The following is a 23,180-nucleotide window of genomic DNA, read 5'->3' as shown; positions in this document are numbered from 1 at the left end:
ATGGATGTCTATTATTTTCTCACTAGGTTAAGAATTGTGTTTGGAGATGAAGGTGTACCAACTAAATAAACTTTGGTGCTTTACACTTGCACTGTTGAACTGTCTATGTTGTGTGTGTACAGGGAATAGAGCCACAATTTGCTTGCCCAGGAAAACCAGGCATTTTGCTGTAAGCTTGTGTGTCAGTGGTTAAATGCCAAGTGTACTGTTCAAGTTGGAGAGGATTTTGGATCATGAACCAAGATTTGAAGTTCCATGAACTTCAGCAATGCTTTAATCCAGTTCCAAAGTTTGCATTATAGGACCACATTGATGCCAGCTCTTATAGTAGGAGTTGATTGCATCCTATTTATTGTATGGAATTTGTGCAGCTTCCATCAAGTCATGGGAATACTACCCACACATTCATTTCTCCTACTGTCAGAGGTAGTGTTATAATTCCTTTAGTGAGGACTGTCAATACTTGTTTGTGGGTTCGTTGAGCTGCAAATTGAGCTGCACATGAGCTTGTAAAATCCTTGTATTGCTACATGACCTATCAGACTGGGCAGTTAATCTTTCTGAAAGAAACTGCCAATTCAAAAAGGAAAACAAGATATTAACAACAGGCATTTCAGAGCAACGGCTCCTGCGGTAGTTAAATGATGCATTTTAGTCCAACAAAATTATGAGGTTTAATTGTTTTATTGTACAATTTAAAGAAGGAATATTTTAAAGAAATGTAGTAATGAAATTTTGTACATTTTCTGTGAGATCATTGGAAGATATGAAGCTGCATACCCATGAAAGTAGGCAATAACAATATTTTAAGAATAAACCGAAAAGCAAAATCTTTTAGCTTTCTTAATGAAATATGGAATTATTGTACACCATTCTTTTTAAACCCACAGTGCCACAGATACTAGAGAAGGAACTTCTTCTATAAACATATTGTCCCACTTTGTTAATAGAACTTTTTGATGAATTTTACTTGCTTAGCTTTTAATACTTCAGAGCAAAGAAAGTTACTAACTCCCTTGGCTGATTATTCCATGATCTAACAAATCACCATACACTCCACATGATACCATCATAAGAAGAATTTTCACTGAAGCAGACAAGTACTCCTGTAGCTTTTTCACCCAATAGAAAAGAAATTATAGGAGCTGACTAGTGATTTTTCTTTGTGGAACTTTCTTTTCAAAACAGAAGTGCAGTGGTTTATAATAATTTAAAAGTTTTGGTTTTAATTTCTGTTTATTCCACTCAGTGCCACCTACACTTATGACTCTTGAATAAAGGACAGGATATAATTGTGCTACACAGGACTAAATCAGGGAATGAATAATGGTATGAGAGTCATAATGCAAGCCCTTGTGTAACTTTACTCTGTGGGGGGATTGTGTTGTGCCAACCCAACTTCCTTGGGGACTGACACAATCTACCTCTTGCAGCACCTCTTCTTCCTATGCCCCCTGAACAGGGATGGAACAGCCAGACTTCAGCAGTTCTTGTCCTTAAGGTACTTCTCAGCATTTGAAATACCCTAAGGAAGACATTGGGGGCCTGGGAGTAAAAGCCTGCTGATCACTGCTGCAGTTCTTTTGCAGGAAAGCATTAAAAAATGTGATATCTCACTGAGACATGGATATTTGCATATCTACTCTTTTTTAACTGTAGCAAGGTGACTGCAGGTCATAACTTTGGCTTAATCATTGCCTCTGACATAGTTCACAACTTGGCTATATGAAATATTTTTCCATTTTTGTCTTCCTTGTTCTCCTGACAGGAACGTCATGTATTTCAGTTTATTACACACTTGTGTTCTTTGTATTGCTGGGGTTTAAACCTGACCTAATTTGCAATGATGCAAATTATTACTGTCATGCTATCTACTCTTCCTTTTGCTATTCCTGTCCTTTTTGGGGTCATTTATGCTTCCTTTCTGGTCTTTTTAGCACCTTGAATTTGTGTTTTTAAGACCTTCTCCATACCTCTCACAAGAAGATTTTGTTGTAGCTTCCAAATAATATTAAAATTGAAACACTTTTAGTAGTAGAACTGAAGAGCAAGATTTTTAAGAAATAGCTAAGTAGAGTGAGCTGCTTTAATAATACTTGGCAAAGGAGGTGATATGGATTTCCAGTAAGTCATTGTCGTGGGTTGACAGCCTTTATCCCAATATCGTGTGTTGTGTCTGGCAGCTGTGCCTTTTCTCTCTCCCCCCCTCCCCCCCCGGCCGTCTTGCTGCGGCGGGGCAGGGAAGAGAGGGGGGGAGTGTTTGACCGGGCCTTTTTGCTTTTGGCTTTTTGCTGCTTGGCTTGGCTAGCCGCTTTGCTTGCTTGCTTTCTGCTTTTTTGCGCTGTTTTTTTCTTTTCTTTTGTTCCCTCTTTCTTACCCTCCCCTGAAGATACTGGACCGGCTCCGGACCTGACCTGAGACGTCCAGGACACCTGGAGCTTGCAAGAGAAGCTCAGCGCCCTCACCACACAGTGTGTTTCTTTCCTTTTCTTGTGTTGGGGAGTGTTCTTTTGTTACTTGTAAATAAATAGGTTTTGTTTTCCACTTTGCTCCTCCGAGAAATTCCTTCCCGAACCCGGTGTTGGGGGAGGGGTGGTTGGAGGTTTGTTTTGTTTGGGGGGGCTCCCTTTTGGAGATTTCCCCTAATTTGTCCTAAACCAGGACAGTCATTAATGTTTTTTAACCCCATTACTAGCATGAAATAAACTAAAAATTAATGGTAATAATCCACATGATCTTTTACTGCCATGGGAGAGTCAAGGGAATGTCTTGCCAACAGCCTCGGTAGAGACAGCAAAGGTGAATCCGAGGGGCTCTGTCCCCTCAAGCTGCAAATGGCTGGAGCACTGCTGGGGACACTGCATGCATCTCAGGCCGCAAAATGCCCCCCGGGTGGTGTTGGTAGTCGTGACTACGCAAAAGACAAGGAGTGGCTGGAGAGGGTGCAGTGGAGAGCCACAAAGATGATGAGGGGTCTGAGCAAGAGCTGTGGGAGCTGGGTCTGTTTCAGTCTAGAGAGGGCTGAGAGGAGATCTCATTAACGCCTACAAATACCTCAAAGACGGGTGCTTACAGGGTGGTGCCGGACTCTTTCCAGTGGTGCCCAGCAACGAGGAGCAATGGCCATAAACTAAAACACGAGAATTTTCACCTCAACATGAGGAAGAACTGTACATTGAGGGTGGCAGAGGACTCGAACAGGCTGTCTAGGGAGTCTCTCTCCATGGAGACATTCAAAACTCACCTGGACGCGTTCCTGTGTGACCTGCTCTAGGTGACCCTGCCTTGGCGGGGGGGGGGCTGGACTGGATGATCTCCAGAGAACCCTTCCAAACCTAACGAGTTTGTGATTCTGTGACTCCCGTGCTCTCGGGCCGGTAGCCCGCCACGCCACCCCGCTGGTTCCTGCCCTGGTGCCCGGCGGCATCAGCGGGAGAGCTCGACCGCCACGCTGGGATCGGGGAGAATCGGCGGTCCCCTCCCCTCCCCTCCCCTCCCTTCCCCTCCCCTCCCCTCCCCTCCCCTCCCCTCCCCTCCCCTCCCCTCCCCTCCCCTCCCCTCCCCTCCCCTCCCCTCCCCTCCCCTCCCCTCCCCTCCCCTCCCCTCCCCTCCCCTCCCGGCAGGTGCGGGGCGGCCCCGCTCCCTTCGGTGCCCGCGGGCCCGGGCGGGTGGCGCCGCCGCCGATGCAGGCGCTGGCCCGTCGCCAGCGGATCGGCGCGTGTTGCATCAGACGAGGCGCTCCGCCGCGGCCGCGGAGCCGGCTCGGTGTTGGCCGGGTGGCCGCAAGATGCTGCGGACATCACCCCGGCTGCTGCGGACCATCTGCACCACGGCTGCGGTGAGTGGCGCGGGGCGGGCGGCCGCGCACCTGTGTCCTCCCGTGCTGTGCTGTGCTGTGCCGAGCCCGCGATAGAACCGGTCGGGGGGCAACGGCAAGGAGGGGGATGGCGGAAGCGGGTATTTTCCAGGATGTGATGCCTATTGTCTCTGCCGAGGATTTAGCAAAGCGCTTGTGGCACGGCAGGGTCGGGAAAGGGCTCGGTGTGGGTGCAAAGGCTGCATCTTGCCCTTTTCGGCGAGCCCGGTCGCAGCCATCATCTGGGCGCTGCATCTTGCAGGGATGTGCCTGGAAGCTGCGGGGAACAGGTACCAGCGATGCTGTGATAGTGCCCGTAATCGTGTGTCAAGAACAATGTGATGCAGCCGTTCTCTGCCTCCCTCGGGCTGGATTTGCCCTGCATGAAGCTGAAGGCTGTCTTCTCAATTAGAAGGGACCGTGCTCGTTCCCAGCGCCTCAGTGAAGCCTGCGGCTCTGGCCTGTTTCGTTTGTGACCTTCCCATAGCGGTTCATTGCTCTGGCATGGGCTGCTCAGGGCTGAAGTTGATGGCCTAAATTCCTCTGCACCCCATGGTTTAGTCTTTTACAGCTCTGAGCATTTGTTTCAAGCCATTTTCTTTGTGTCTGGTTACATATATAAACTGCAGGATTCCTGCAAGGAACCTCTCCCTGAAAGCCATGTCCAGTCCAAATTGTCCAGATGTGTACGTCTGGCTAGTTGAATGAGGCTCGGGGGATTTTTTTCTTCTCTAGAGATTGTTCGTTGTTTCATGATTGGCTGCTCAGTTTTCTTTGAGGACAGCAATCCTCCAAAGGTATCTGCATGGAAGGCATTAGAATAAGGAGATTTAACACAAGCCTTTTGGAAATGCAACCAGCAGTGCCAAAAAAAAAGAGAATGAATGAACGATGGGAACACATTGCCCTGGATGTGTATGTAGATGGGGGCGGGGCTCTACTATAGGCTTCTATTTGCAGGCACTTGAATTCAGCGCCATGTATGGGGATCTCAGTGGAAATAAAGTTGCAGTACTGCTTTTCAAAAGAAGCATCTCTCTAATAATTTTAAAAAGATGTAATGTTCAAATTTTTTTAGCTTTACTAAATTCTTATGGGAATTATGTAAAATATTTTAATCTTTTTTAATAAAAGGTTTGTACCCCGAGTAGCAGTTACCAAATCTTAATTTTCAGGAAACTTATTTAGAAGCGATAACCAATTGAAGTTTAGATGCACATACAAAAAAGGCAGTTACATAAAATTATCTTTATTAAAAAAAAATTCTCCTCTGAAGAGATTTTGTAAGTTTAGACTCTTCTTAGAGAAGAAAATGTATATGTTGGATTCATCTCCCATTTCTAGAAAGTAGAACTTGACAAGATAGTTACCAGTATTTGTTAGGCTGTCATCTATGCAGTACTAAATTCTATTTGTTAGTTTTATTTCTATTTAAATGTTTTGGAAGAAAAAGAGAACCAGGATGGAATCAAACATTAAAATACTGTATAACTTTTAATGAGCTATTTTAAAATATATTCCAGTATGGTATCCAGAGATCACATGGACAGAATTTTTAAATACGCAAGTTAAACTAAAATCTGTGCTTTTGTATTGAGGTGGTCAAACACATGTGAACTTTGAGACATGTTGAGCATTTAAGATAAGACTGCTTGTACAAACACCTATTGGATTTTATGCTTCTACCTTTATCTTACTGTCTTCATTCAAATCATGAGTACTTGAGTCAAGAAAACATAATCACTGTTAATCTGTGTTATGCTATAAAAAAATATAAAGTTAAAGAAGAAATTAAAGGTTCAGACAGTGAAAACAACAGAATTACAACAGTGTGAAAACTGATTTCCTTAAATATTGTATTTGGCAGCTCTGTCACAATAACTGTATTATTCTATGATTAATCATAAAAGAAGGCCACATCTCCACAATTCACTTGAGCTGCATTGTTTACTATAAATAGGAATTGGATAATCTTACAAAAGTGCAGCAAAAGATCCACTCTGATGCTACATGACCATTAACCTTCACAGGCATGGTTCATGCACACTACACGTTCATGGTCAGCTGCAAAACGAGTTTAGTATATCTCTTAACATCATTGTCAAAAACAATAAAAAGTTTAATCTCTGTGTGTGTTAGTGAGAATGATGGAGTATCTGTCTAGCACATTATTCAAAACCAAGATTGTTTTGTTGTTCTTTAACAGAATTTCTAAAGTTTTGTGATGAATGCTAGCAGTGGCACTCTAGCCAAAATGTGCCATTTCTGTAAGACAGAAAACACCAAACTCTTTTTCTTCTCTGTGTCATATTATAGAACTTTCCATTTTAATTGAGCGCTATGTCCACATTAAATTCTTCTACAGAATTTTCCCACTTCCACAGGTCTGATCCATTTTAGGTAAAATGCTTAGGGAGAGTTTCCAAGAGAAGATATGAATGGCTATAACATTGCATGCACTTGTTCCACTGTAATTTTTCAAATAAAACAAAAAACAAAGAACTGAACTTGTGGTCTGAGCATGCAAGCCCTTCCACACAGATATTTTTTTTTCACACACTGTTATCCACACAGATAACTTTTTTTTTTTTAACTCAGTAGAAATCCTGTTCATGGCTGACTTGTGGGTACCATTCAGTGGAGAGAGAACTCAACAATCACTGCTCATGGTTACCAGAACCATCGTGCGATTGAAACCAGTCAATTTGAGCTATCTTCTGGAAGTGAGAGGCAGCAAAGCTGATTTACTGCCAGAGTGATGTTTTTGTGTACTACAGAATTTTCCACACTGCAATCTTCTCAGTCTTGCCAGTTTCAGTTTGGATTTGGTGGTTTGTTTTTTAATTTGTTATTCATTTGGGGACTACATTCTCTCTTTGCTTCTCACCATTTGTTGATTCAGTTCCACAACTAGCACAAATTAAATGTGTGGCTTTACTGAAATTATGTTGATTTACAGCAACTCATGATTTGGTACTGGAACTGCTATGCCATTCCATGTAATATGAGAATCAGATTTATTCACAGGGCAACATGAAGTGAAAGTGTAGGAATAGAAGGTGCATATGTTATTAACACTTCATGAATAAACTCTTTGTGAAAAAGTAACTCTTTAAGTCGTGATAAATTTGGACTTAAAATTACAAGAAGATTGTCCAAGTATCAGAAAAGCAGCAGATAGCACAGTACAGAAATCAGAGGATTTCATACCATGTTAAACATGGTCAATGATCCAGCAGGTTAATCTTTCTCCAATTTGCCTGGCTATAGTTAAAATACTTGGGAAAATCTAATAATTGTTTTTTGTAGTGCAGCAGCATTTCTGCTGTAATGACATCCATCATAAAACATTGATACTAAGCACCACCTGCATCAGTTTGGCCTTGCTGGATAAGGATTGCAAGGATAAGCTGTTATTCAGAACAAGGTCTTGTCTTTGTTAAGAACGAAATAGTGGACTATTTGAGGTATAGCTGCCAGCAATGCAGTGTTGGTTAGTAGTATTGTGATCAGCAGTGTCACAGACATTTTTTGCTGGCCAGTTTTAACAGTCTGATTTTGCAAGGGCCTGAGTTGTTCCATCTTTGCATCTTACTGCTTGTTTCTGCTGCAGTGACACTTTATTATGCAGCTTCATTCTCAGGGAAAATATTTTTTTCAGTACAAATAATTATTTCCTATTGTTTTATATTTAAAAAACCTCACACTTCAATATTCCTATAATGGAACCTACCAATTTATAACTCCCTTTTCTAAAGCCAGCTGCACAACAAAAATGTAACCTGAAACCAGTAAAATACACCCATGATATGTCAGCTGTGAAATGAATTTCAGTGAATTGTGGTTTTAAGTAACCTGTTTTTCAGGACATTTCTCTTTGTCATGTGATCTGATGGGCAGTGCAGACCATTTGTTATCCAATCAATAACCCACTCAGTCAAAGTATACTCATGTCCCAGCACCCTAAGAAAAGGAAGAGGAGGGAGAAGATAAACAGACAGGTGCCAACTTACAAGGAAAACAAACGTCAGTGGTTAAGACATTCATAGGACGTGTTGATTCCTCTAATGGGTCATAAGGAAAAAAAGAAGGCAAAGTCCAGTAGTGAAAAATGAAGTTCAGAACAAAGGTGGGGAGTGTGTGGATTTATTTCCTACCTTTCTATCAGGCCTCCCAAGAGGAGGGATCTGTATGGTTTGAGTCTAGGAACAGTTTGTGCCAGATTCAGCTTTGAGGAAGGTTAGTGTTCTCTTTATTCTGTGCGGACCTTTCCTTTTTCACCAGGTGTTATAGTCCATTTCTTTTTCAAAGGTTTCCAGTTTTTATTTTCCAAAAGCTGACTAAGAATGCAATGCATATAGAGACTGTTCCACCCTTCTGCCATGTTTCCATGCTCATTTCTGCTCCCCTGCTGGCCCTATGTTAGGACTTGTGGCTGCGCTATAAATTAGACCAGTGGAGAGATCCAGTTATAAATAAGCTGCATTTTTCATGTCGGTGCCTGCTCATTTCAGTACCCTAATGCAGTTCTTGCAGCTACAGCAGTACCAGTTCTGGGATAAAGGAGGTGTTAGAGGTGAGGGACTGGAGTTAGGGTGAGAGAGGAGCACAACTGCCACATAAATCTAAAAGGACTCAGAAGGAAAAAGTAGTTTTTTCAGGAAGCGATCACTTGAAAAACATAGCAATATCTGATATTGTGATATAATTGTAGTGTTGTGATTCTATCATAAATTTCATAAATTATCATAAATTTAACTATCATAAATTAAAAAAAAAAGTGGAGGTGGTTACTTGCTCTGTCTGAAGAAGCTCAAATCACTCTGTCTGAAGAAGCTTAAATCCCAATCCAGTGTGCTGGGATCCAAATGCAGCAGGCAGTAGAAGTCCAGCAAGGGAACCTCACCTTTAGCACCTTTTTTTGCTAGTAAGCAGGTATCAAATGGATGATCATCACCTTTAACTTGGCAGGAACAGTGCAAGTTTGTCTTCTTTAGCCTCTACATGTTAACCACAAATAATATACCTCAGTTTAATTACAGGGATTTAGATGGCATGTTCCAGCCACATAAATTATGTCTACAAAAAGTGTTTTATGTATGTTTAAAAAAATGTATTTTCATTTTTGACTATGGATAAGATCATGGAGCCTCTCATAAGAAGCAGTGGCTCGTCTGTCTAATGAAAATTCTAAAAAAGCCATACAGACACCACTGACAGTATCAGATGATAAGTTTCATGTGAAGTATGCTCTCTCTGAATTGCATGTTACCTGTCATTAATCTCAAAAATTTGATTATTGTTTCTTCAAAGATGATTATGTTAGAAAAACTATTCCATTTTAAATCAAACTGAAAATTGACAAAGAAAGAGCAAGAGAGAAATGTAAGCAACAACATATTTTCTTTGCATTCTACAATATGTTTTGTTATAATTCTTTTTACCAGGCTTATCAACATAAGCTAAAGCTAGCCCTTATAGGCCAAAGTATTTTTGGACAAGAAGTTTATAACAAGCTGAGAAAAGAAGGACATAAGGTTGTGGGTGTATTCACCGTGCCTGACAAGAATGGACAAGCTGATCCTTTGGGTAAGTGTAACCTGAATCCAAATGTAAAAATTACAGGTGTACATAGTTTTCCTTTTCATTAGAAGGTTACATCTATATGGGAATGACTTGCATATATTGCCTTTGATCCCCTAAATCCAGTACAAGACCTATCCTTTAACAAACACCGGTCCCAGAACCAGTTTAATCTTGTCCATTGTCAGTACTTTAGAAAAGCAACTTTTAAAGTAGTTTCTAAATATGCAGGGCTGTATATTAAGGTATTGGAAAACCAAAATTAATTTGAATATCTTATTTGAATGTACACCCTAGAAGTAATCATTCTGAACTAGAGCTGTGTCTTACAGCAAGTAGCTGCTGAGCCTACATTCAAGTGCAAATGTCTGTCACCTGCTTCTTTGTGCTGGCTGGGACACTCAAGGTACTAAGCCAAGATTGTTCATCCTGGGCTTTCTGCCCTTTTTGACAAGCTTGTGTGTGGCAGTGTACCTGCAGAGGCTATTTCTCTTTCATCTGGACTATGGAAAACACATTCAAAAGGTTGGAGGAGGCTTTGCTCTCCCTTTTTCCGTTCTCAAGGTGCATAAGGATTTTCTAGGCTTACTAAAGAAAGAAATTTTTCTTATTCAGTTTTGTACTCATTTTACTTAGAACCCAGCGTGGCAAAGAAGCTAATTTGGAACCATCTGAATTGTCACTTTTCTTTGTTTTTTTTCAGTGGCACAAGTTCAAAGACAGCGAGTTAATATGATTAGCAAAAAAAAGTGCCAGAATGGAATGTACCTTTATGGAGAATCTGAAATCAAAACTACATTCCATGAGCTGTTTCAATTCTCTCTTGGTTTGGTTGGGGGCTTTTTTGGTGGTTTTTGTTTTGGTTTGGTTTTTGTTTAGTGTTTTGGGTTTTTGTTTGTTTTTGTTTTTGTTTGTATGGTCCTGACACGTTTTTACAGAACTCTCATGAGGGAAGAATCAAACATAAGTTTTGCTTACTGGTGCTGTGGTGTTCACAGACTAGCATGTAATTCTCAACTCCACCTCATTAAAAGATTTAATCACACTTTGGAAAAATTAGAGAAGGCAACTATTAGCTTAGAAAATGAAAAATTGACCATCCAAGTCTTGTTGGATTACATTGTATAAAAAGTTTATGTACAATATAGCATAACTTGTTTACATTATATAAATTTTTCTTGTACAGTTGTTACACTAACAAATGCAACTGAGTAAATCTTCCAATCTTGCAACCATGTGTTTATTTTTAACTAAAACCACAGGATTAATTTAGTCAAGTCTTTCCTGATTGGGGGAAAAAAATGAAATTAAATTACTAAATAACTTCACTTCTTTTTACTTCCAGATGACTCAAAAGCTTAAGTCTCAAGTGTTTCCTGAAGTTTTCTGTGCCCTCAGTCAGCTACAGTCTTTGTTTTCTTAAAGTAACTTCACTACACACTAACTTGCATGGAGTAATATTTAAATAAGAATTTACCTAAGATTTAATCAACAGGCTAAAGATGCTTCAGGTCAAGCTCAAGATCCAGTTTCACAGACAAAAAAGGGAAAGTAAAGTTTGAGTACCTGTCTTTTCTGCTTCATTGGTACTTACTAGCAAAGTCATAAGAGTGAACTGAAAGTTGAGATTTACCTAAGATGTAGGAAAGATAATCAAAGACAGAATTAATAAAATATATCCAAGCACAAAGGTTTTTAAACAGCATACAGAAGAGCACTCTGTGGTCACATAATGGATGATTCGCTTCAGTTGTCATGTCATATGTCTCTGAGTTGAATTTTTAACACAAAATGAAAAAAAAAAAATAATACTGTTCTTGTCCCTCAGCACTGGCAGCAGAGAAGGACGGTACTCCTGTTTTTAAGTTCCCCAAATGGAGAGCTAAAGGCAAGCCTATCCAGGAAGTAGTTGCAGCCTACAAATCAGTTGGAGCAGAGTTAAATGTCCTTCCATTCTGTACACAGTTTATCCCCATGGATGTTATTGACTGCCCAAAACATGGCTCTATTATTTATCATCCATCCATCCTACCACGCCACCGAGGAGCTTCTGCAATCAACTGGTGAGTTCTGTGCACCAAAACCACGTGTTTGTCATGTTAGGGTGCTGGTCTGCACCTGTTACTCTTGTAAATGCTGCAGTTCTCTTGACTTGCAAGTGCTCTGAAGGAACTTCTCTGGAGCAGCTGACTATTTGGTACATGAACTGCACTTCATATCTGGGATTCGTTATTATTTCCAATGTGAGCTCAGCTGTTACTCTGGGAGGATCAGTGGTATGAGCTGTACATTCATATATTTTACTCACATGCATGAATCGACAATCTGAAGTTTCCATAAGCAGAACACTGATGTAGTGATTCATGCCCACAAACACTCAATAACTATCACAGGAATGTCTGATACAGACCCTAAGATTTCACAGAGTGGAAAGGAGAAGAGAGAGCCCACAAGAAAAAAACTTTATCTCACAAGATAGGCTCAAATCATCACCCTAAAAGAACTACACTGCAAAAATGGCCTCAACAGACTCAAATCAGGCACTCTTGTGATTACAGAAATGACATTATCACAGTGTCTAAATTCAGTATGAAATAATCTAAATATGGAGAAACAATTTTAAAAGAATCTTACAGGCAGCATGATGATTATCTGAATCCACAGTGTTGTGGATTCAAAGCAACAGCACACTTAGTTTTGTTTAAATTTAATCCTTCCTGGAAAAAGTACCAAACTGAAATACTTAAACAGAGGTGTTGAGGAGACTATTAGAGGGGTAAAGTTTTCAAAAAGTGTCAGTTGTGTCCAAGTGTGTAAAGTAAAATAGCATCAACTCAGCAAGAAATGAGAATGAGACAGTCCAGAAAATAAATAAAAGACCAACTTTTTAAGGCACAAAATGTAATACCAACAGTTCCTCCAAATATGTTAAAGGTTGGAGGTATGTAAGTGGTAGAGATGTGGGATTTAACAAAGGTATTTTATCAAAGAGAATACCACAGTAGGAAATCTGTATTGGTATTCAGGATAAAGGAGCTTAAGATGTTACTATCCTACAGTCCTTCTTTGTGTGGAATAAATCAAAACAATTCTTTTGAGCTGAATTGTGAGCAGAAGATATTTTTGTGAACTGATGAAGAAATAAGAAACACTTTGTCAGGACCACAGGACTTCAGCAAATTGGAAGTTGCAGATTTGAGATGACGTGCAACATTTCATTTTCTTAAGGTTATATTGATGCAGGTGACTGGGAAATAGCAAAAGTAATACCAGTTTTAAAAAGGCTGAAAGAGAAAGCCAGGAAACTTTAGATCAATGACTCTGATTTAAATATTTAAATTCCTTAAATAATAAGGAATACACTTTCTATGCAAATGAGTAAATGTGATAATGTAAGAGTAAGAAAATGAGAGATCAAATTCAAAATTAAGAAACATTACACAATGCACACAAGGGGGAAACCCCCATGACTATATATAAGCAGTGTTAAAGTTAATTGTTGTTACTCAGAAAAGGATTATTGTTACTCACCATGTAAGGATCCATTCATTCAAGAGTTTTACTTGATGGTCCTTGTGGGTCTCTTCCAATTCAAAATATTCTGTGATTCTGTGGTCTTAAATACTGTCTGCATCTCAGTTGGAACATGAACTAGCTGAGTTCAGAAAAGGCTAAGAAAGATGGTCAAGGGTATAGGACAGTTTTGACATGACTGGAGACAAATAATGGAGTGTTCAGACTGGAAAAGAGGCCATTGGGAAGGGCACACACTAGCTGAGCCATGGGAGACATGGAAAGATGAAAAAGGAATGTTTGCTCATTCTAATCAAAAGTCAGGGAGCAGCTAGCAAAGACATCAAGTAGTAGAATTTTTCCAAATAAATGAGATCCTTTTACTCCATGCTGTTTGTTGTTAAATTGTGCAACCTCATATATAGAGAGCTCTAAAAGGATGCTTTTATGGAGGAGAAGTTCATCAAGATGTATTTCACAGGAAGCTGTAGACACAAACTCTCTTTCAGGAAGTGCTTTCAGCAAGTGCAAAGATTTGCAGAAATGGAATGTATTACAGTGTTGTATCACTGTGTCTTGCTCCATTTTGCATATTCCTTCTACAAAAGGAATCTATCTTCTCCTGCCCTTCTCAAGTAAAGGCCATTGTCCCAAGGCCTTTAAACTAAACTAGGATTTGGCCTTGACTGATTGTTCTTGTGTTTCACCCTCTCACCCCTCACTCTAATCACTACTTTCACATATTGTGGCTACAGCCCTGGTGCTGATCAGATCCTTTATCCCCACAGTACAACCAAGAAAACCTTTGAGAATTAGGCATGGCTAAACATAACTAGGTGCAAACAAGGGCCCTGGGGTGCACAGGGTTCCTCACTCACTTCCTTTACAGTCTCTTCCAGCTGCTGCCACTCTGTTATCAGCAGCCCTTTGTGGAGGGAGCTGGTGGACAGAGGAGGGGACACACAGTAGTTCTTACCTTGTCACCTATTCAGCATCAGAGGCATTTGCTTATAAAACCTTCTTTTCCATGCTGAGGACATCCATTTCTCACTAGAGAACTCTTTTGGAATTTTTACGTAATAAAAGCCAGAAGAAATGCAGCTAAATATGTGAAAGATCTGATAAGGGCTAGCCAAACTTCTGTAAGCTTTCACTTCTGTTATACCTGCCAACTTCCCCAGTTGTCTTTGGAGTTTGTCCCTTGTTCATCCTATATGTACTTTTGTGTACTTCACTCATTTTAGTAATGCAGCTTTCACTACTTATAATTAATAATGAATTTTCCTGTATATAAGCCAGATCTCAGACAATCCTGTTACAACATGGGCTGCTGAGGGAATACTTACATGAGATATGTATTACTTAAAATAGCATTGAAGTTTGCATGCATACAAATGGCTGAAAACATGCAGGAAATATTTTTCTCATAATTTCTGGCTGCTCCCTTAAGCACACTTCAGTCTGATTTTCCATTATTCTGAGACACGTGCCAAAGGAGAGCTGTAAAATTTTAGGTGGCTGAAGCTCCCTTTGGATGCAGAAGCAGATTCTGAGCTGAGGTAAATCAGCACAGGTCTAATATAAGCATTGCTATGTTCATGCACAGCAGCTCAGAATCTGGCTGGAAAGCCTTAATTCCATTAATAACTTTCCCTTAAACAGTTGCATATTTATCATTTTCCACTCGGAGTTTAACTCCTTTTCAGCTGTGTGTCAAATGTACTTTTCTTTTTGACCTACAGATGAGCCATGAGGCTTAGCTAATCATGAATTATTAAGATAATATTCTGTTAGATGCTTCCATCTTTAAAATTCTGTCATAACTGTTGCACAGCTTTTGCTCTGTGTCTTACCATTAATAATACTTTAAAAGTAATTATCACAGTGAACTATGTGAGACAGCCTGGCTTCACTTGCAGCATTTCCTATGTCACTTTGTGGGAACCATACATCAACAGTTTCAAAACTGTGGGTTCCTGGATGTGAAGTGAGCAGTGAAAATATAGCAAAGATTGTTAGGATTTTCTTTTCTATCTTCCTGAAGAAAATGAATGCAAACATGAATGTAACATGCAAGTTGATATTCCTAACTACTTTAATTTTTCTGTATTTACTGTAAGTATTTTTTATGCCTAGGACTTTAATTCAAGGAGATAAGAAAGCAGGATTTACTATTTTTTGGGCTGATGATGGTTTAGACACTGGACCGATACTTCTACAGCGAGAATGTGATGTTGGCCAAAATGATACCGTGGATGACCTGTATAACCGGTTTCTCTTCCCAGAAGGAATAAAGGCTATGGTATGTTTAACTGTACTAAATATTATCTTTTTAAGAGGAAAAGGGCTTGAAAGTAAAGGAAAAACAGACAAGATATATGCATTTGGGAAGGCAGAGGTTGTGATACTCAGCCAAATCCTAGATTTCACTGGAGCTGTGTGGCTGCCCAACAGCTGAGGATATGACCTCAGAATATTTGTTGCTGACAGCAGGCAGAGCATATTCTGTTTCCACAGATGGCATGAAGTTGAATTTGTTTGAAATGTGCCTCTTTCCATACAAGACCAAATCTTTTAAAGGCTTAGCAACAGCAAAAAAATTAGGTGTGAGATTTTTAAAAAAAAACAGCAGTATGGTGTTTGAGGCTCAGAGTTCTGGTTAATTAGCTTTGGGTCTATGCTTGTCATTTTTTGTATTTTTTAAAGTGAATAAAAAAAAAGGCACAAAAATTACTCAGCATTGCTCCTTAGAGATTTTTTCCTCTCCTTTCATTTAAATGCAGAAAAATAACTTTTTGGAGAGAGAAAAAGGAAAAAGTTGAATGTAATCATACTGAGGCACATTTTTGTTCTGGAGAATTCAGACAGCTGCTCTGAGTTTGGTGACTAGGTACTCCCATGAAATTCTGGAGGCTATTTCTTTTGTCAAAGAGATTCAAGGAAACACATATGTTTGTTCAGGGCAGCACTGGTCCCTTGGAGTTTGGAAATACCAGGTTTGAAAAATTTGAAACCAATTCATCCTTGGGGCAGAAAGTCTTATGCTGTTATTCTGAAGTATGACTGAAGAAAAAGGTGAACCAAGCTAACATTAAATCTACTTTTTAATGTAGGTGGAAGCTGTACATCTAATTGCTAATGGTAAGGCCCCTCGTATACCTCAGCCTGAAGAAGGAGCAACATATGAAAGGATCCAGAAAAAGGAAAATGCAGAGGTAATATGAAGTAACACCAATTTTTTGTGCATAGTACTAAAAAAGTTATTAATTCAGATTACAGTAGCAGCAATATGAAGTTAACGTGAATTTTAACTGAGTTGTTTCCTTACCTCTTTTTCCTGGAATACCTCTTAGGATGCATGTAATGGAGCCCTAGGTTAACTTCCATTTTCCTTTCAGTAGTTGCATGTATTTAGAAACTTGGTGTCCTATTCGGGATCATGTACAGGCAGCTAAGAGGCAGCTGCAATTTCAGTGGATTCTTACTAAGCCACCATACTTGTGAATACAAAATTGAATCAAGGTCACTCTCTTTGTTTGCCAACAGGCCATATGAAATTCTCTACAGAAATACATTTGATTTTAGGAAAAAAAAGTTTTGGCGCCTTTCCTTCTAGTGCCAAAAAATAACACTGGCCATATAAAGAACAGATAAAAATATTAATTGAATTCCCATATTAGAATTATTTTATCTAAGCATCCCTACTGCATTATATGATCTTATTTGTGTTTGGGAAGGTGTGGTGGTGCATCCTAGCATGACTTGATTTCCTAGATCTCCTGGGACCAACCTGCAGCAGCTTTGCACAATTGGATTCGAGGGCATGATAAAGTGCCTGGAGCATGGACAACAATAAATGGACAGGTATGCTCTGAAAACCAGAAAAATATTTTTATCTATACTCCCTTTTTGACTCTTTTTTATTATAAAATTAAAGATATCTGCATACAGGTGAATATAAATGGCTATTACACTGGAGTAGCTCTAGTCTGATGACTTTATGTTTTGTGTGTATCTAGAACAGGCAGAACACAGTAGTTAAGAGGTCTTAATAGCAGAATTAATTTAATTTGAAGAAATATAAGTACAATATATGAAAAAAAGAGACATGGTACAAAGGTATGAAGAGTAGAACAAACTGTGCCAGTCATTTTGGGAGCAGGTATGCATTACAATATAATACAGCCCACATATAATGGCCAACATCACAGTATGGACAGCAAAATGAAACACTGTGGGCTGCTGAAATAACAGGGTTTCATTTTAAGGAGATGTGGGCCTAGATAGTTTGCAAAAATAAATCTATGAAATTTTATAGAGTGAAGTGGTCCCTCACTCTGGGCATGCACTGTCAAAAGCTGCTCCCTTTCCTGCACTGGTTGCAGTATGCATATTGTTACAGCTCAGCTGCTTTGCAGGTTTAGGCAATTTGCGAAGTCTTACTTGTTCAGTGTTGTAAAGATCTAGAAATGTTGTAACATGTTTTCCATGTATAGGTAATTATATTTTATTTCCATTTTAAAACAGTATAATAAAGTTGTTAAAACTTTACAATGCACCTAGAACCTGTGCACTTTTAATTGCATTTCTTTTAGGTGGTTACGTTTTATGGCTCATCATTACTTGATGCTTCAGTGCCTGCTGGACAAGAGCTGACAATAAAAGGTGCTTCAAGACCAGGACTTGTGACAAAGAATGGTCTAGTTGTTTTTGGAAATGATGGGAAGATGGTAAGTGCTCAGTCTGGCAAACATAAGCATGGATGGAATAGTTTGAGCAAGAAGGGCAGGTAGTGCGGAACTGTCAAGCTAGATAAATCCAGGTGCTACCGACTGACAGCTGATTCACTTGGAGTTTTATCAATCCTCTACCATCCTATAGAGAAGACATTCACGTTGTGCTTTTCACTCAATCCATAGTAATTTCCTATATGGAGTAAAATCTGTTCTTACTAGGAGAGAATTTAAAAGACAGGTACGAGTGGCCTGTGCTAAATTGCCTGCGTCATATCAGATTTCCTGTAAGCAATTTATTTCACTATTTCAATCACTCTATTAATGCCTAAAAACTCTTTACCCAAGGATGTGCTACCTCCCAAACAATTTAAAATCATATCCTCTCATTTTTCAGGTACTAGTGAGAAATCTGCAGTTTGAGGATGGAAAAATGATCCCTGCATCTAAATACTTCTCTGCTGATGACACAACTGCCCTGGAACTTACAGAAGAGGAGAAAAAGATTGCAGAAGATATCAGAGTAATTCCCTAAACTGCTTCAGTGGGATATTATTCAGACAAAAGCTTTACAAACTTATTTTTGGCAAGGCATATCTTTTGTTTAGTCATGCAAGTAAATTTTTGATAAAATGTACTCAAAGTATATTGGGGGTGAAGGTTTAGTTATTGATAATAATTCAGGTGGGGATACACTGGTGTATTTGTCTCACTTTACAAAGTTTTCTTTCAGATACAGGTGATACAAAAACAGTCAGTGCAGGTAGTGGTAAATATCTACAAGTGATGAAGGTGGGGTGAGGAAAAACAGACTGAGCTTCACCTCATAGAAGTGAAGTTTTCAACACTGGCAGACTCGGACAGTTCTTGGAATCTTTTTTTCGCTGTGGTGTTCATCACTGGGATGTGCTCAGAATGGGCCTGTTGGACAGGCTCCAGGGAGTCTCAAAACAACCTTCTAAATTTTGAGAAAACAGCAGTTTTCTCACTGTACCTGTGTGCACTTCTTCTACCACAACAACACACAAGGGGCTGGCTGCCAGAGGGATGGGAACAGCTGGGGCAGAAAACTCTCATAGCCAGAGAGGAACTTTCCTACCCTCTCCTGAAATCCATCCCTCTGTAGTGTCAGGGCCTTAGCTGAAAGCTGCATTTATCATTAAAGAGCCGGAGCAAATGAATCATAGATGTCTTCCCTTGTGCTGACTCTGCTGCAGGGTAATAACTTTTGGCACAGGTCAGGCAGCTTCATGTACTAATATTTTAAGCTGCTGATTCAAGATTACCTTGAACCTGCTGCCAGCAACATAAATGCTGCCTGAAGCTATTGAATGACTGAGAAAATTATGAAAAGAATTATAAACTGATCAATTGATGACACTGCCTGCTAACTGCGAAACTCAGTTATAATTAATTGAAATATTACATTACCAGTTATTGAACTGTTTATTTCTCCATCTCATGCATGCAGCTTAAACTACTTCTCAGTCTTGGCCAGGTGCCTGAAATACCATCAATCCATTCATAAAGTGCCCTAGGCTGTCCTTGCCTATACTGATGACACATTCTGTAATGCAATAGGAACTTATTATTTGGGGGATAAAACATCTTTCAAAGATGGGCCTGAAAAGTTTTAGCACTACACCATTCAGGTTTCTTGCCTGATTGGGTAAAATTACCATGGACAAAACACTATATTTTGATCATCTAATTGTACTGAAAAATTTCTTGTCTGACATCATGCCTCTAGACTGTTTTAGACCCTCTTAAAATAACTTCATATTTTAGAAACCTTTGAAATAATGTATGTTGTAGGTAGTAATACTATAGAAAATACAGTTGGATAAATACTTTTTGCTATTAGATGATTATTCATTATTGCCTCTGTTATTGTTCTCTATTATTAGGCTATTTGGAAGAGAATTTTAAGCAATGTTGCTGTGATTGAGGATTCCACAGACTTCTTCAAATCTGGAGCATCCTCTATGCATGTTGTCAGGTAGGAATATTCAAAATAAGGAAATTGCAAAGCCAAAGTTAATGAAAAAAGTTGTCATGGTGCATTTAAATCAGTGGTGTTAAAAAACCTTATCCCTCTATGTTTTCCAATAACCTTAATATTCCCTTTCTTACCTTGGAAGCAGTTCTTCTCCCTGAGTTATGAGATATTGCTGTAATCCTGCTCTTTCTACTGAAGGAAAATTCCCCTAAACTTCAGGAACATCACACCCAGAGGAGCATGGTGATGCTCAAACCTGTCTGTGCGCAGCCACAGGTATCTCCAGACCAGGGGACTGACTGGAAACCTGAGCAAAGACCTCCCCAGATGGAAAGAGAAACCTTTGACAGAAAGAATTGAGCCCATGCTTAAAGATGCACTGAGTTTGTCATGGCTTGGGTCACCTCGTTTGCCTTCTTTTTGCAGCACAGACCATAATATAAAACCAGCATTTTTAAACAAACTGATTATTGTGCTGGATACCTACCAAGCTCAAAGTCCTCCATATTTTGGTTGGAGTAGTCCCAAATATTATTTTCCAATGGCATATCAATATCTTCTAGTAATTGATTTTCAAAAGTTTTATTGAGAGTATTCCAGAAATGATGTTTTCTTTTTCATAGCATCCACAATTAAACCAACAAATTTCAGGAAAGTGCATCATTTCTGTGCCCTTTTCAGAGAAACACACACACATATTCACATGCATGCAAACTGAGGCCCAGTTTTGATCCCTTTTACCCTTCTAATGATTCAATTATCTGGAGAATTCTTTAATTTTTAATTAAACTTACTCCTTCTTCAAAATCTTTAGAATGCTAGAAGAGATCAAACAGAAACATTGTGGACTGCAGCTACAGAATGAAGATGTGTATATGGCCACTAAGTTTGCAGACTTTATTCAGATGGCTGTCAGAAGACTCAGAGGAGAAGACAAAGAAGAAGAGTTAGTCATTGATTATGTAAGGCCTTTAATTTTGCATTGTTGCTTAGTCTTTCCTGGGTTTTAGGGGAGGGCAGACAATGCATTTTATTAGACTGCTTGATGCAGTAGGAAAGCAAACTACTTGGTTATACAAATTTCTATATATTTGTATCTGCTTTCCATTACATTTTACTTCTAACAGCCGCATATATAGGCTGAAATGTGTCTGGATATTGGCTGCAGATATCAAAAGCTTGTTAAGCTACATTAAAATTTTAGTTATTATAATTTTAAAATAATTTAGATTTTATTTCATCCAGGTTTCAAAAAATATGAACAACATGACTGTGAATATGCCATACCAATGTTTCATAAATGGGAAATTTATAGATGCTGATGATGGAAAAACATATGACACTATAAATCCAGCAGATGGATCAGTAAGTAATTTCTAAATATGATTAATGCCAGATTATTGAATTGGTATTGCCTATTAAAAATTTGACACATCACCTGAATATTGGTAATTCTAAAACTTAAATTTTAAAACTTGTATTTTAAAGTATAATAAATTAAACCTATTTAAATAATTTCAAATTTCAGTTTACTTTACATTTGGGGTATTCTACAATTTCTTCCATTTGAGTCAAGCTGCAAAGCAAAAATAACCTACTTCTACTTCAATTATTACATCACTTTTCACACCCAGCTGAACATTTTGCCTTGATTTCATTCTTGTTTAGCTTTGCAAACATAAATTGATGGAGTTCATTTGCTAAAGAAGTGTTTCTTTTAGGATATTTGGTATATTTCTGTCAGTAATCAACTTCTTTCTTTTTTACTTTTAAAGTAAATCTGATACATTAGGGTAATTTTGACACTAAAATGTCTCTTTAAATTCTCAGTAAGAAAAATAACTTTTCAATAGGAAAATACATACTGTTTGCACTTTAATACATGCTGTTGAACTACCCAATATTGGTTGAGCAAATCATAACTATGAATTATATATAAGAGAAGTGATTCTGATGTCCATGTAGATGCCATTTAATTCTGAAGTAAATGAAGTCTCCTGAAATCAATGACAAAAATTTCACTATCATTAGAAGTCAGACTCTGATACTTTTCCTGAAACTCATTATAGAATGGAATGAAAGTCAAAACCATTCTGTGTTAGGATTTACAATGCATGTATTTAGAACACAATCATCATAAAATACTGTGTGTTTATGGTGGTTTATGATAACAGAAGCTGCATTCCGTAGAAATGGAACATGTGGGAGTTGTTTTAGCATGTTGAGATATTAGATTGAGATACCACACAAAAAGACTTCCAGCTTTTGTTGGAAGTGTGAAACCAATACCACATTGGTTTTATATATGGAAAGAGAGGGTGAGATCCAGTGGGACAATATAGTATAAGCAGGGCAACCCTGATGAAGGGAAGAAATGACAAGGAGGACTCCATTGATATCAGAAGGCTAATTAATTACTTTATTATACTATATTACATATAAACTGAATCTGCACCAGCACTCAACTCAACTGAACAGAATCTTGTCCCTGTCTGCTGGCTGACAGTCTGGACATGCACTTGGCCCTGATAGGCCAATGAAACAAAACCCCATCACTTTGGGTAAACAATCTCCATATTACATTCTACTTTTGCACAAACAGAGGCACAGCAAATGAGATAAGAATTGTTTCCTCTTTCTCTGAGGTTCCTCACTACCATTCCCAGAAAATATCCTTGGGAAGGTGTGCCTTGCTTTTCTCTGTGAGGAGAAACGCACCCCCAGGACAGTGCACCTTACTTTGAAGAAAAAGAAAGATTAAGGAATCTGTCTGCCTGCAGTGTCCTCCAAATTCTGCCACCTCAATTGTGTCTTTTTGCAGCCCACGTGGCTTGCCCACAACAACTGCCACAGATGAGGATATTAAGTATTTGCTTATACCCAGTCTAGAAGTTTGGGAGGAAGGAGTAACATTCTGTATCCCAATATTTCTTTTTGAGCTAACACAATGCTACCTTTGCACAGGTAATAGCCAGTGTATCTTCTGCCTCAGTGGCTGATGTTGACAAGGCAGTGGCAGCAGCAAAGGAGGCTTTTGAAAATGGTGAATGGGGGAGGATGAATGCGAGGGAAAGGGGGCAACTCATGTACAGGTATGTACAAGACAGCTTGCATTTGTTTCATTTCCTCAAATCTTGTTTTGTTTCTCTGAAGAATTGTTGTATACATTTTCTGAAGGTGATGGATGTTCATAATTCCACTGTCAGAGGATCCAGACTAGCCATCTTTTCATCCCCTGATTGATTTCAGTGTAGCAGCCTCAGCTCTTAGCCTGCCAACCTTTCTTGTGTCAGAGAACTTGTGGTCTCTCACTGCTGCCAACCTTTCATTATTATTTATGAATGGAAGCAAAGAATTTGAGCAAAATATATTTTAAATACTTGATGTCTTCATTTAATCTATATGAGTTTCATTGCAAAGATTGAGAATTCTCTTGTAAACACCCATCCTTCCATGTAAGTGAGGCTAAGCTTTAAAAACTGTCTACGTGAGTTAG

General features: G+C 39.0%; 1 protein-coding gene across 1 annotated transcript in view; it reads left to right on the top strand.

Annotated features, from left to right (window-relative positions):
• Positions 1-3,672: 3,672 nt before the first annotated feature.
• The window catches only part of ALDH1L2 (aldehyde dehydrogenase 1 family member L2), a 29,850-nt gene continuing 10,342 nt past the window's right edge, over positions 3,673-23,180 (top strand). Inside the window, exons 1-12 of the mRNA XM_058022057.1 lie at positions 3,673-3,838; positions 9,304-9,445; positions 11,268-11,502; positions 15,089-15,254; positions 16,066-16,167; positions 16,727-16,816; positions 17,548-17,682; positions 18,083-18,208; positions 19,593-19,684; positions 20,499-20,646; positions 20,930-21,049; positions 22,649-22,776. Coding sequence (XP_057878040.1) covers positions 3,788-3,838; positions 9,304-9,445; positions 11,268-11,502; positions 15,089-15,254; positions 16,066-16,167; positions 16,727-16,816; positions 17,548-17,682; positions 18,083-18,208; positions 19,593-19,684; positions 20,499-20,646; positions 20,930-21,049; positions 22,649-22,776 — 1,535 coding nt within the window. The 5' untranslated portion in view covers positions 3,673-3,787. The remainder of the gene's footprint in view (positions 3,839-9,303; positions 9,446-11,267; positions 11,503-15,088; positions 15,255-16,065; positions 16,168-16,726; positions 16,817-17,547; positions 17,683-18,082; positions 18,209-19,592; positions 19,685-20,498; positions 20,647-20,929; positions 21,050-22,648; positions 22,777-23,180) is intronic.

Source organism: Melospiza georgiana, chromosome 4 (assembly GCF_028018845.1).
Source record: "Melospiza georgiana isolate bMelGeo1 chromosome 4, bMelGeo1.pri, whole genome shotgun sequence".
Taxonomy (NCBI): domain Eukaryota; kingdom Metazoa; phylum Chordata; class Aves; order Passeriformes; family Passerellidae; genus Melospiza; species Melospiza georgiana.
This window is presented reverse-complemented; position numbering and strand designations above follow the sequence as displayed.